Below are 14,036 nucleotides of genomic sequence, written 5' to 3' on the forward strand. Positions count from 1 at the left end.
CTTCCTTCGCCTCCAACACATGCATTTTGCAGGTTAAACCCAGCAGAGTTCCTCATTCAGAGTTGAAAGTGCCTAGGGAAGTAATGATAGACCCTTTCCCCACTCTGTAGTGTGTGTGTGGTTTACTTTTTGTTAAAATGCCAGTATTTTGTAGGAGATTGAACTCATGCCTTGAAATTACTTTCTGTTGTTCATTTTAAAATGTTCTAAGAGTTATTCATTAAATATCTATTACATTCTTGAAGCACAGCTCGGGGGGGATGTAAAGTGTTTGGAGACATAGTGGTTTTTGTCCTTCCAGCTTTTAGTCTTCGGGTGAGAGAGGCAAGACAAACACATGAGCTAGGAAAGAAGGAAAGCCTTCCAGCTCCTGGTGACAGGTGTGAACGTGTCCCCCGCCCTCCCCCGACAGAGTGGAGCTGCCACAGTAACTCTGAAGGAGTCTCCGGGGTCACACTTGCGTCAGCTGGTGGTGACTACTTGCGGAGCATCTGGAAGTGACCAGATGCAGCTCCATCCTGCAGGAGCTCGTGGTCCTCTTAGAGACGGTGAACGAGCTGCATCCCTGCTTCCAGGATGCTGTGAGTCCCGGGGCTTATCTCATAGTGCTTTAGCATGCTGAAGCTCTTTGGTGGCCCCCAGAGCGGGAAGCAAGGCCACCTCCCACGGCCCTGAGAATCCACAGCGGGAGGGAAGTGTCAGATGTGGCCGTGCAGCCAGGAGCAGACTGCAGGATGGGCCCCTCTCCTCTTCGGGCTGTAGCAGGGCCTCCCCTTCATGTGACCCACTCCTGCCCCAGTAGCATGAAGTAGCTGCGGCCCTGTCCAGCCCAGGGGAAGCCGTGCACAGTGAGAGGAGGATCCAACATGTGTGACCCAGATAAGCGCTGCTTCTGGTTCACGTGGGGAGCTGGATAGTCCCCATGACCTGTCCTAGCCACGGATTCTGCAGTTGTAAAATGGGAACGATAGCGCCTTCTCTGGATTGGGTGGGATTCAGTGTGCTAGCATTCTGTGCGGCGTCTAAAGCAATGCCTGGTACATAAATGCTCCACAGACATGAGCTTGCCTTCCCCCTGTGCAGGAACAGCTTCAAATAGGGGAAATGTCCCTTCTGCCACCCCCATAGCTTAATAGGTAATATGCAGGTCAGTATTCTTCAGGGAAGACCTCATTTCTTTATATGTTTTATCCATTTTTAGCTCTGACCTTATGGGGACATGCCATTTTGGCTATGAAAAGATTAATATGACTCCCCTTAGATTACTTCTCAATGCTATTTGATAGGATTCACTGACATTAGTGCATGATTTTCCTGTTAATTGCTGCCTTAACTAATGGAAATATTTGTAAAAGTTAAATCATGAATTCATAACTGGCTTATTCTTAATTACAGTCAACTACTAATTTGGCAACTGTGTATGTAAATTTGCGCAGATTTCAGGGAGCACATCTCATACATGGAAAGAAGATTGATTCAACAGCTGTCATTTCTCCAGCTTTGCATTAATTTACCATTTGCCAGCTTGGGTTAAATTCTCATTCTGGCAAGAGCTAAATCTCATTCTGTGTCTGTATAGTCCTTTCTGTATTTTTTAATGCTAATAACCCCATTCTATCGAGATAGTATTTGGGATGTTGTTTATTTGAGAGAACCAGTGGTTCATTTTTTTCCCACGTGTAAACTGACGTCCATCAGTAAATGTTAAGTAGCATTTTGGCCTCCATAGAAATAAGGCAGAGTTACTGCCTTGAATGAATCTCTAGTTGGGGGAGAGAGAATTTAGGTTCCTGAAATAATTAGAAAACCATCGGGAGGCCAAGAATCATCCGAAAGTAGATGGCAAAGTAAAGCAAGGCATGGAAGCAGTAGAGGGAATGTACACCTGGAGTGTTTTACATTTAACAAAACACGTACTGCATTTCATTCTCACATCAGCCCTATGAAGTGAACACGGAGTTGATCCTTCATGCCACAAGTGAGAAGCCGAGGCTCAGGGGACATGGAACGACTCAGAGATATTAAATGACTTACATAGGGTCCTATGGCTTCTAACTGATGAACACTGGTACTTAGGTCTTCCAGCTTCAGATGGAAAGCTCTTATCTGTCCCGTTCCCTCCCTCTCACTGGCATTAAACTAAGAGAAATAATCTGATGACTGGGGAGGCCCCATGGGAAAGAAGGGAATCTCTAGGGCTGATTTGAGTAAAGGGAGAAGAAAAGGGAAGACTTACCTCAAGCCCAGGTACACGCTGGTGACAAGTCTGGCGTCTGTAGAGTATGAAGAAGGATCAGTCTCTTGAAAATGAAGCATCTTTCAAACTTAAACTGCAACCCACAGTAGGAAATGCGTTTGTCATTTCAGTCTGCTGCACGTGTCTGTACTGATAAGTGCTGAAACAAGAGTGTCACGAACCAGCACTTAAATATATGCAGTATACGCTTGAGTTTCTAATTTATTCTGTTGCAGTTTTTTTTTTAATGCTAAGCAGCCACAGCGTAGCAAGAGGTTGTGACCAGACTCTGAAAACACTGGGCAGGAAGATTCCTGTTGTCCCTGATAGTAATGGGTGATGCTGAACAGATAATAAGGAGCCACGCTACAGTGGGGAGGGGTTTAAAGTGCCGGGACTGGCCACGTGGACGGGATGGAGCAAAAAGTTCATATACCAGCAAATACTCAGCATTTTGGAAGGTGCTTTTCCACTTGTCACTTAAGCAGACTCTGATAACGATGATGTATAGGAGAAAAGAAGACTAAATGTTCAAAGTTGGGATAATGTAATCAGAGTTTAAAGAACTCCTTTAGCTATTGCGTTTGCATTAGAAAGGTATTATGAGAATGCTGTTAATGCTTTTTGATCCTTTGTCTGTTTTTAAAGGAAAATGATGCTACTGCTGTACGAAGAAGGCCTCCGGGTTGTCATACACACCTCCAACCTCATTCACGCCGACTGGCACCAGAAGACACAAGGGTTTGTAGGGTTCCGGCCATTTCTTGGTAGTCACTGTGTGTGCTGAGAAAGGTCAAAAGCGAGAACATTCGATTTATTCTTTTTCTCCTGTTTTTTAATTGTGAAAAAACCCAGAATTATGGCATAGAAAAGAGACACATGCAAAAAAAAGTGAGAGTATTCTTTTACTACCTCCCCCCAGTTCCTCTCTTGAGGTAGCCAGTGTTAACCGTTTAGCACTTAATCATCCATAACTGCCTTTATTATACCTGTAAACATACGTATTTATACACCGTAGTTTTTTTCTAGTTTTTACAAATGGCATCATACATACACTCTACAGCCAAGTAGATCCAAGGATCTGAGGCAGGAAAGAGGATGAAAAATGAAAGGTCTGATCCTATTATTTTCCATTAAGACCCTCCTGATAACTTTCTTGGTCCTCACTTATTCCTGCACCCACTTTTGCATGCCACTTCCCAGCAGGTGTCAAAAGAAAACTTGGGGGTTGATTATACACTAAAAATGTCCCCTCACCCCCAGTCACTTTAGTTTCCCATAAAACAAATCTAAACAGCTGTCTTTTTAGAGCCTGTAACATGGTTGTGAATCTCCAAAAGAATTGAACGTGAAGGTTTTTCATGGCTTTTTTTTTTTTTTTTTTTAAATTACTAACCCTTTGTCCTTGGTGCCTATATGCCAGATCTAGGTTTTGATCTCTTACGAGAAGTTTAGGTTTATTTTTAGGGATTTTAGGGACTTGTTCAAATCGTTCCACACTTTGTTCTCCTTCCCGATAAGGCTTCATTATGACCAGCCTTAATTTCGCTTTCTTTCACTTAAGCTATTCTGCATGTCTCTGCCTTCCTGTGTTAGAAGGAACTCAGCCTTTCAAGGTTCGAGTATCTTCCCCTACATCCTCCTCCTCGTTCCCTTGCTCATACCATTGCCCAGCCTGGGCTAGAACCCTAATCCGGGGCTCTGACTGAGCCCAAGTTAGACCTTCAGTTGAGCTGAGACAGAGAGCCTCCCAGCCCCCATCCTCTGGGCCTGCTGGACCTGAGTGGGCCGTGCAGCACCAGAGCTGCCTCTTCCCTCACACAGCCTTTCCCTGAGCCAGGTGTGTGTCGTCCTCTCTTCACTCCCCTTCCCCACCATAGCAGGTGGCTTGATCCCCTGTCCCCACTGCCTGATGGTTTTCCTATAAACATGTTCTAGTTTCCAAGTGTCCCACTTAAGGTACGCTTCTCAGAATGCAGCGTTGTTGCGATGGGTTCAGGGTCTCGGGGATGGACTGTCTCTAAGAGACTCAGCCGCAGTGCTCTTGGTCCACCGAGCTTCCGGTTAACAAGGTCTTTGCTGCCCCACGAGCTTCTAAGCTGCTAGCTTGGATTCTGGGACTTGTGACTCATGTAGCCCCATCTAAAAAGGAAGTGAGATTAACATAGCTTGTTCTTGGGGGAACAATAATTAACGTAGCTAAAGGGATTTATCGAGTTGGCTCTCCTGTGGCTCAAAGAATCCCACCCACAGCCTCTAGCCCTCTGGAGCTTGAGTTTATAGGCAGCCGGGCCTGTTTCCTTAGGCGTCTCTGGGTTGGCTACTATGGGGAAGGGATTAAGGGTAAATGGCTCGGGTGTTCATTTTTCTCCTTTATTTAAAAAAAACTTTTAAATGTTTTAAAAAATGTATTGACTAGGTAACTTCACGTGGTTCAAAACTCAAAGTACCAAGGGTATGAAATCTACCTCCAACTTCCCTCTGCCGGCCACCCCAGAATAGGAGGTGCTGTTATCTCACGGTTAGTCTAGATTGTACTCTGTCTGATACTTTCACGTCGTGGGTTGTAACTTTCTTAAAAAAAAAAAAATATTGGCTTGGCCAAAAAGTTCGTTCGGGTTTTTCCGTAAGACCTTTTGGAAAAACCCAAACGGACTTTTTGGCCAACCCAATATTTAAAAGTAGTTTTTTTGTGTAATCCTATTTCCTAGTCAGCCTGTCATGGCTCTGCTGATTCTTTCCTTCTCCACACGTGTTCCAGCCATCCTTTTCAGCTGCTTCTTGGTCCGCCTGTTAATTTCTCAATTTTAAAATTACTTGGCCCCGGATGATTTCTCTTCTTATTTTGTGAAATGTTAAAAACGCCTCACATCTTGGTATCCTGGTTTAGAAAGTCGTCGTCTGTCATGTTCCTCATCCAGAACTACTCTCGTGAGTGGACCTCTAATCCAGGAGGAGCCCCACTCACCCTGTGGGCTCCGAGTTGCTACTGGGAGGAGTGACCTTAGCCAGCCAGCCCGACATGGTCGTGTTACACGCACAGGGTCAGAGGGAGGCCCAGAGGGGTCACCGAGCTTGCCCAGAATGACACAGCCAGGTAGAAGCAGATCCAGGTCCAGAGCCTGGACTCCCATCCTGGTCGCAAGTATAACCCCTCATGCGAGGGGTCACCTCGAGGTGGGAAGGGAAGGTGTGACTTGCCACCCTGCTAGAAACGTGTACAGAGTTCACAAGACGCACAGCCGGGATCCTCGTGGTTCTGGATCCTTCCTGCCCTGGCGGCCTGCCTCTTACTAGTCTCCTTGGAGGGCTGCTGGGTGAAAGAGGAATTGGGCAGTTTCTCTTTTGGCTTGTTGGGTAGAAGTGTGGTGGAAATAACCCAAGAAGGGGGAAAAGGCAGACACAGCTCGTACTTGCTGAGGCTGCTTTAAGTTAGACCCTGTTCATTACCTCGTGGGCGCCTTGGTGAGGCAGGACTGTTAATCTGATTTTGCTGTTGAAGAAACAGCACAAGAAGTTTGAAGCCATACTTCTTTGTAATCTACGAGGGACCAGTTCACAGAAGGACTGGGTTTAGCTGTGGTTGTTTGCCATTTGTGGGTATGATATAGAAGTTTTGGCAAAGTACACTGACAAAAAATTGATGAAAGATGTCTTTAAAGTTTTTTTACTGAATTATTTTAAAGTCTGAGGTTAGTGTTAATGTAACATGACTAAATGTGGTCTATACTCATTCCAGACACCAGATGTGGGATTATATATATCCCATATGTTATGTATGAAAGTGAGTTTGTTTATTGAAAACATATTTGCACATACATTTTTTCTTAGATAACTTTTATTTTCCACTTGGTTAAAGAGCTACATTGACGTAGGCATGGGCAGAACCTTGCTGGGGTTACTGCTGGTGGTGTGGAGTTGCTATAGCAATTAGGAGTAGAGCACTTAACTGTTGTCATCAAGTCTTTAAAAATGATGTAGAGGTGCGAGGGGGAATAAGGAAGGTGCGTGAATGAAGGAGGGAGCATGGAGAGACTGAGTTGGGAGAGGCGGGCAGAGGCCAGGTCTTACTGGGTCTTAAATTCACAGTGAGGTTTTCAAAAATAATTCTGAATATGATGGGAACCATTGGAGTGGTGCTGTCAGATTTGTTTCATGTTTTATAAGGGTGACCTTACCTACCATGTGGAGAGAGGTAGTGAGAATTCATGTCTTCCTTAGGGTGAGTGCCTAATCAATACAGAGGTAACAATGTGATCAGCTGTGCTTCTGACTGTTAAAGGTTATATTTTTTTTTTCCATTCCAGAATATGGTTGAGCCCCTTGTACCCACGAATAGTCCATGGGACCCACAGATCTGGAGAATCAACCACACACTTTAAAGCTGACCTCATCAGCTACTTGATGGCTTATAATGCCGCTCCCCTCAAGGAGTGGATAGATACCATCCAGGAGCACGACCTCTCAGAAACAAAGTACGTGGCCTCTTAGCAACTTGGGGTGCTTACCTTGAACGCCATGTGAGGTCTGGAACACAGGGGCCCGGCAGGAGATGGCTGTCCTTCGGGACGTGATGAGAGCAGGGCCTGTCACTGTCTGCACCTCCTGGTCCTCAGACACTGAAGTGGAGGCCGGGAGATCTTGCCCCTCACCTGAGTGCCACCACCCCACCCCTCCCATCCCAGCCGGAGAGCTTTCTCTTAAAATTGCTGAGCTCTTTGCCTGGTACCTTATACCCCGTGGGTGTCCCACCATTACTTGATGTGCTCAAAAATGATTTTAAGTGTCAGTTACTCCTCTGAAGAGGCATCTCAAGAAAGTGGGTTGGCTCTTAGAATATTTCTTGCTTAATGTTAGTTTTCATGCATATTTTGTGATTTGGGGAGTCCACAAATCACTATGTTCTGTAACTTGTGCTTTATATCTTTTTAGTGTTTACCTTATTGGCTCAACCCCGGGACGCTTTCAAGGAAATCAAAAAGATAACTGGGGACATTTTAGGCTTAGGAAGGTAACAGAATTTTTACTATTTTACCATTTTTTAAAAATTTAATGTATGTTCTGTCCTTTTTCATTTACAATTGGTATATTTTGAAGGCAGCTTCATAGTATCTCTAGCACAATTCTGGGCAAATAGTAGGCACTTGATAATTGATTGTCTAATTATAGTTTCCAGTAATTGTATTTTAACATTTTGCCTCATTTATAGGTGTAGAGTTAACGATTCTACATGGCAAAAGTACGTGGAGGATTTTTAGTTTTTTTATTTCTTATAATAAAGATAGAGATTTTTTATTCATATAAGTATTATAGCTTTTGATCAGCACATCAAGGATTTTTAACACAAATTCAACACAGAACAGAAAATAGTGTTGAGTGAAGACTACAGCTGAGCTATGATGTGTTTTGTTTGCTAAACCATTGCCCTGAGAACTGTAATTATGACAATGACATTTGCTGCTGGTATGAAAATAAGCCAAGAAAGGTCTTTAACAAAACTAAACAACCAGCAAGTTAAAGCTTAAAGTTTTCTCCACCTCTCTCTAGGAGTCAGTTTATCGACCTTAGTAAATTCCTTAAAGGGGCTTTCTTAAAAGCCCCTCTTTTTCCATAAATTATTTATGTTGTGTGAGAATTCCACCCGGCCAATGACAACTTTTCACTTTAATTTCCTTTTGTAAGTGAGACCACAGCTGAAAGCGGGCAAGGTCTCGAAGCCACCATCTTTCTGTCTTGACCTGGGGAGGAGAGGGTCCCACATACTGGCTAAGTGCACAGCTTTGTGGGCGGATACCCACACCGGGGGCCAGATCCTGACCTGGTTACAAGCCATGTGACCTTGACTTGCTCCTTAACCCCTCTTGACATCCATAAAATGGGCATAACAACAGTACTTCCCTCACAGAATTGCGTAAGGATTAAATGAGGAAATGAATGCAAGGCACGTGCTGAGTGTTGGGTCAGCACTGGTGTGTATTAGCCTGTGGGCCAGTGGTTCAGAACGGCCCGGTGATGGCCCATATCGTGCAGCATCCCAGTCTTACTGGAAGCGGAGTAGCATCTTAGAGTTTGCGGCCACTTTCCACTGTCAGGAACCCGTGTTACATCATAGCTGCGTTCCAAGGAAGATGGGTGATCAGAAGTCTGTTCCACTGAGGTGTAAAGAGAAGCCCAGGGCCTTGGCTAGGGCCATGTACCTGATCAAGGACTGAGCCCAGAATAGCCCAAAATAGAAGCCGAGTCCTGTTGTTGGCTCAGTCCTGTTTCCTATGCCATGCTGCGCCCAGGGTGGAAGCTGAGGACTATTTGGGCTCTTTGGGGAAGTGCGTTTATAAATATTAATGCCTACTCTGTGGTAAGGAAAATAGTACGTATAAAGTAAACAATACATCCATCAGAATATGAGCTCCACTGGAGCAGGAACTGAGGCTTTTTTTTGTTGTTGCCATCTCCAGCCTCTAGGAAGACCCTCGGTACGTGTTTAAATGGATAAAATTTCCCAGTATTTTCTGAATTGTTTCTGCAGCTTTGCATAAATATCAGACAAAGCAGGAAATGCAGGTCAATCTTCTGCAGTACTTATGGTAGTATGTATCTATATGTAAATATATTCCCTTTTATTTACAGAGCGTCACAGCTGCCTAGGTCCCAAGAGTTAAACCTCTTTCAAATGATACGAGTCAAAATATACAATAGCTTGACCTCCTAGTGTTGTTTAGGTATGTTAAACCATTGCAACTTCAAGGCAGAAATCTAATTTCGTATGGCAGGTTGGTGCTTTATCTGACATCGCTACTAAAATGGGTCTTCTTTTTATTTTTTTTAATCTGTTTTTGCTTTTAGTACAAATCAAAGAATTTTGGAAGAAGAATACTTGTGTCCACTTACTCCATTAAAATAAAATATCTTCAGTATTTAAAAATATTTCCCAAAGAAGGAAAAAAAAAACTACCCATGGGTATGAACTTGGTCGCTAATATTTTCAGCCTTTCCTTGTGCACGAGGCATTCCAAGGGCGGAAAACCGTGTTCTGAGTTGTCACAGCATTTCTGTTCACGTGTTTGGAGTGACGGTAGCATTCGTTTTTATTCTCTCACAGCTTCTGAAAGAGCATGCCTCATCCATACCTAAAGCAGAGTCCTGGCCTCTAGTAGGTCAGTTCTCAAGCGTTGGCTCCATGGGGGCCGATGAATCAAAATGGTTGTGTTCTGAGTTTAAAGAGAGCTTGGTGACACCTGGCAAGGAAAGCAGGACCCCAGGAAGTACTGTTCCTCTTCATCTGGTGAGTGCTTCTCCTCCTTGAGGTCACCGTTCTAATCCTCTGGTCCAGGAGAAGAATCAAGTTAAGTCCTCTTTGTCATAGAGAGATGTTTCATTCCGTGGTTTGGGGATGGGAACAGCAGTACGTTAGCATAGTCATTTGTAATCAAGTGGCCCTAATATCATTCGGTGCTGGGAGCTTGCTGGTTTGTTCAGAGCTCCATCTCAGCCGCAGACTAGACGGCGAATTCTCCATTCCTTCCTTCAGGTCGTCAAGCCAAGGGAAAAAATACTTGATAAATCATTGCCAGCAGAATTAAAAGCATTATTAATTTAGAGACCTTTGAATTAATAATTTTGCATTCAATTCTGTGTTAATTTGTCATTTCAGAGGGAAAAAAAATACTCAAATGGAAATGTAATTTTCTTTCATTGACTATAAATGCTTTCTGTAGTTTAATTACTAGAAGTTTAATTTTTTTCAGGAAGATGGGAACTTGTTTAAAATTTAAAGTACATTTTCTAAGTCTTTTAGGTATTTCTAATTGAGATTTTCATTTTCTTAAAAACAAATCTTCATTCCTTTTAACAAATAGTTCTTCAACGTGGTACATTCCAAGTGTTTTTTTTTTTTTTAGATATATCCTTCAGTGGAAAACGTGCGAACCAGCTTAGAAGGATATCCAGGTAATTGTTGGGGAAACTGTCCCGATCGTATTTTTTGTGTGTGTATATTTCATAAATGCCCTGGTAAACTTTTTCTTTTTTAATTTTATTGGGATATAGTTGATTTACAATGTTGTGTTAGTTTCAGGTGTACAGCAAAGTGATTCAGTTATACATGGCCCTGGTAAACTTTTTTAAACAAGTAATAAAAATGCCTTCCTCCTTGAGACCAGGAAAGTGTTGGTTAGAAATTTAGAGATTATTCTCTCTTAACTAGATAAGGATCATGAAAGTAGGTAATATTGAGCAGTGCTGTGTTCCAAAGATGATCCCATGCAGTTGGGCAGTTTGTGTGTTGTTTAATCCTCACAATAATGCTCTGAGTGATTGATATTTTTACCAGTAAGATTGTTCTCACTTCTGCCACCAGCAGATTGGTTGTCCAGACAAGACGTCTGGATAAAACCAGCTTCCCCTACAGCTGTGTGTCATACCTTTCTCCGACCTCTCTCTCCCCGCATCCCCCCTGCCCGAAGTACTGTGTGGTTCTTCCAGATTTGAATCCCAGATACAGATAATATTGAAGGTCCGGAACTTACGCTGAATACTGAGATGAAACCTTTGGTATAACCCAGTTGATATATCTCGTCTTGCAAGAGCTTCATCTGTAAATCCTAGGACTGTTTTGTAGACATCTTTCCGTCTTTTCCTCTATTTCCCTTATGTCAGTGCTGGGCACTAAACTTATTTAGAATTCAGCAGCCTCCCAGATAGTGCATTAAGGAGGTATTATCCAGAAACCCAAACAGGGTAATGCCTTGGAAAAAGGGGAAGTCTGATAGGCATTTGCTTATGGCTGGAAGCAGAGTGCTCTGAATTAGACCAGCTTAGTCCATTCATTGCTTATCAAACTACATGTGACCCTGCCAGGAAAATCTCAGTAGGGTTTGGAGAGTATTAGCCCATTTGTTGCTTTTTAACAGCAAGCTAAAATTACTTCACTGAGACTCAGGGACATGGTGATTTTCTGGTTTGTTTGGCTGCTTTTTTTTTTTTTTTTCCTCCTTTCTGTACTTCTAATAGGCTAGATCCATTCAAAGCATGTTTTTTAGTAGGGAAGAACTTGGTATTTTCAATAAAGCTATTGTGTAACTGGTCCTTGAAACCTCAGCTATGTTCTTAGTTAATTTGTAGTGGGAGATACAACATGCCTTATTCGATATGTCAGAAATTTAAAGCCCTCTTTGGATATAGATTATTATGGAGAAGTTCTAACATGTTTGGTAAGTCACTGATGAATCTACAGTGAACTTTCTTCCTTTCAAAGAGGAACAAAAATTGGCTACTAATTGTGTTTCCACTTGGAACTGTATCTTTGTTCTCTTTGTAGGACTATGGCTTTTAGAATTCCTTTTTAAAAATGTAACTGTTTACTGAACATTTTAATTTAGTGATCCTTTTATTTCATTTGTAAGAATCTGTGTAGCTAGGACAAAGTCCATTTGGAAATATCAGTGTAAAAGGTGAAGGAGGCAGGAGAACCAAGTTTTTATCCTAGTGTGCCCTCCCCCAAGTGTCCTGGTCTTGGGCAAAAAACAGGTGCACCAGACCTCATCTTGCAAAATGTGGCTAAGGGTGTCTCACCTGCATGAGGACAGCAGGATGGGCAGAGATTCATTCTCTGGTCTTTCCTAACATTTCAGATCTGTGCTATTATAGATGTTAAATTTCCACCACCACTACCACCCCAGTGATTAAATACCTTTTTCTATTCAGATAGTAAACATTTACTGTTTGACATGCATACCTAAGAAAGGAAACCCCACTGAGAGAGCAAACCCAATGCAGGTTTGTTTAGCCATTTTCTTTCAAAGAACTATTCCATAAGATGAAATAAGTAGTGGTTTTCTTTTACCTTCCAACTGTTTGCTGTAGATTTTCTTCTTAACGAAGGATCCTCAAATTATAGTCAGTAATTTTCATTTGTTTATTTTATTTTTCTTATTTTAAAAGCTGGGGGCTCTCTTCCCTATGGCATCCAGACGGCGGAGAAACAGAATTGGCTCCATTCCTATTTTCAGTAAGTAATAGGTTTAGAATGCTGCCTTTGCTTCTTTAGGGTAAAATAATGTTACTTGTCAGTCTGATTTTTTTTAAAAAAAAGAACCTTATATAATATAGCTATATTTTTTATCTGCATATGTTAGTGATAGAAATCATTTAAAACAAGGTTCTAAACATTTCTTGGAAATGGTTTTTAATACCAAAGAGTCAAATATTGGCATACAGAGAAAAAGGTAAATAGAAGAACATGTTGTGAAGTTTCGAATTTACATAAGCAGCGTTTTCGTCCATATTTCCAAAATATGTCATCCTTCTGTCTACACATTCATACGCTGTGAAACCACAGGCTTACCGAGGGAAGAATCCATGCCACTCTCTCCAGGGCACGGGGTGGCCTTTGGCTTGTTGTAACCGTCAGCAAATGGCCGAGTGTTCAGGTGAGCGGGGTGCCCCACGTCCTCTTCTGGCTGCAGTGGCTGCACATCCTGCGTGTTCTAGGCCAGTTCTAGTTTCATACTTGCTTCAACAGGCATTCATTTTGCTGGACGCCAGAAGCGAAGGCAGATTACATTTTTGTAGCTTTTAGTCTGGGAGTTCCCTGGCAGTCCAGTGGTTAGGACTCCACACTTTCACTGCTGAGGGCCCGGGTTCAGTCCCTGGTCGGGGAACTAAGATCCCACGTGCAGTGCAGTGAGGCCAAAAAAAAAAAAAAAAAAAAAAAAAGCTCTCAGTCTAATTCAGTATGCCATTCATCCTGGAGCCTTTCTTTAATGCTTTCTTTGGAGATGTTTGGTTTTGCAGAGGACATTTTTAAAAATTGAACTCCTTTCAGTATTGTCTTCACACAAGTGAATGTAACAATCTAATAACGAATCTACCAAATCCTGATTTTACTCTTGCAGGCAATCTGTTTTCTTGAGGGACCATCCTCTTATATTCATAAGTAAGGATTGTTTCTTCATAATATAGGTCATTTTTTTCCCATGGAACCTTAGTCCTAAAAATGTTGGAAACTTAGAAACCAAACTCAGATATATGAATATCAGCATTAGACTGGAATATTTCTGAATTATTCCCCTGCCTTTCAACATTCCATTTTGATATTCATACTGTTTGTGTTTTTCCCATTTTGTATTTTATTCTTTCAACAAGCATTTGGTGAGCCTCTTGTACTCCGTAACGTGCTCCGGGAGCACAGTTCCTGCTTTCAAGGAAACCAGATGTGCATACATGCGGTTAAAAGCACAATAGAAATGATATGTATGTGTATGTATGTGTATTCATAGCAAGATGGGAAGGCCATACGAAAGGTTACAGTGCTTTTTGTAGGTGGTGGTAAGTTTTTCTTCCACGTACCTACATTCTAAAATTAACATGTGTTGTGCTGTTAGCTGAATACAGTTTAGGAGATATCACAGGTCATATCACAGAGAACGAGGTACTCACTGTTTTTTAGATGATAGGATTTTGCTTTTCAGACAGTTTCCTCATACTAGGACTATGACCAATTTACATTTTCTAATTGGTGATGTGTGTCTTTCCCGTCACTAGCAAATGGTCAGCCGACACGTCAGGCCGCAGCCATGCCATGCCACATATTAAGACATATATGAGACCCTCTCCAGACTTCAGTCAACTTGCGTGGTTCCTTGTCACAAGGTACGTAGTTCTTACATTCCTGATGGGAGGAGTTGTTAAAGTGTATTTGTAACTCCTGCTAAGAGTACGGAATAGGGTTCCAAAAAGTGACTTTGTGGATTGTCATTAGTTTTCTGTGTGTATGTGTGTGTCTCATATGAGCCTTGTTTAA

The 14,036-nt window shown here is 42.3% G+C and overlaps 1 protein-coding gene across 2 annotated transcripts in view; it reads left to right on the plus strand.

The window, feature by feature from the left end:
• The window catches only part of TDP1 (tyrosyl-DNA phosphodiesterase 1), a 74,511-nt gene that overhangs the window by 19,545 nt on the left and 40,930 nt on the right, over positions 1-14,036 (plus strand). For both annotated transcript variants that reach the window (XM_059915816.1, XM_059915817.1), the window contains exons 7-13: positions 2,885-2,977; positions 6,544-6,711; positions 7,169-7,247; positions 9,336-9,518; positions 10,135-10,183; positions 12,176-12,242; positions 13,778-13,885. In XM_059915816.1, the coding sequence (XP_059771799.1) occupies positions 2,885-2,977; positions 6,544-6,711; positions 7,169-7,247; positions 9,336-9,518; positions 10,135-10,183; positions 12,176-12,242; positions 13,778-13,885 (747 nt within the window). The remainder of the gene's footprint in view (positions 1-2,884; positions 2,978-6,543; positions 6,712-7,168; positions 7,248-9,335; positions 9,519-10,134; positions 10,184-12,175; positions 12,243-13,777; positions 13,886-14,036) is intronic.

This window comes from Balaenoptera ricei, chromosome 2 (genome assembly GCF_028023285.1).
Source record: "Balaenoptera ricei isolate mBalRic1 chromosome 2, mBalRic1.hap2, whole genome shotgun sequence".
NCBI classification, from domain to species: domain Eukaryota; kingdom Metazoa; phylum Chordata; class Mammalia; order Artiodactyla; family Balaenopteridae; genus Balaenoptera; species Balaenoptera ricei.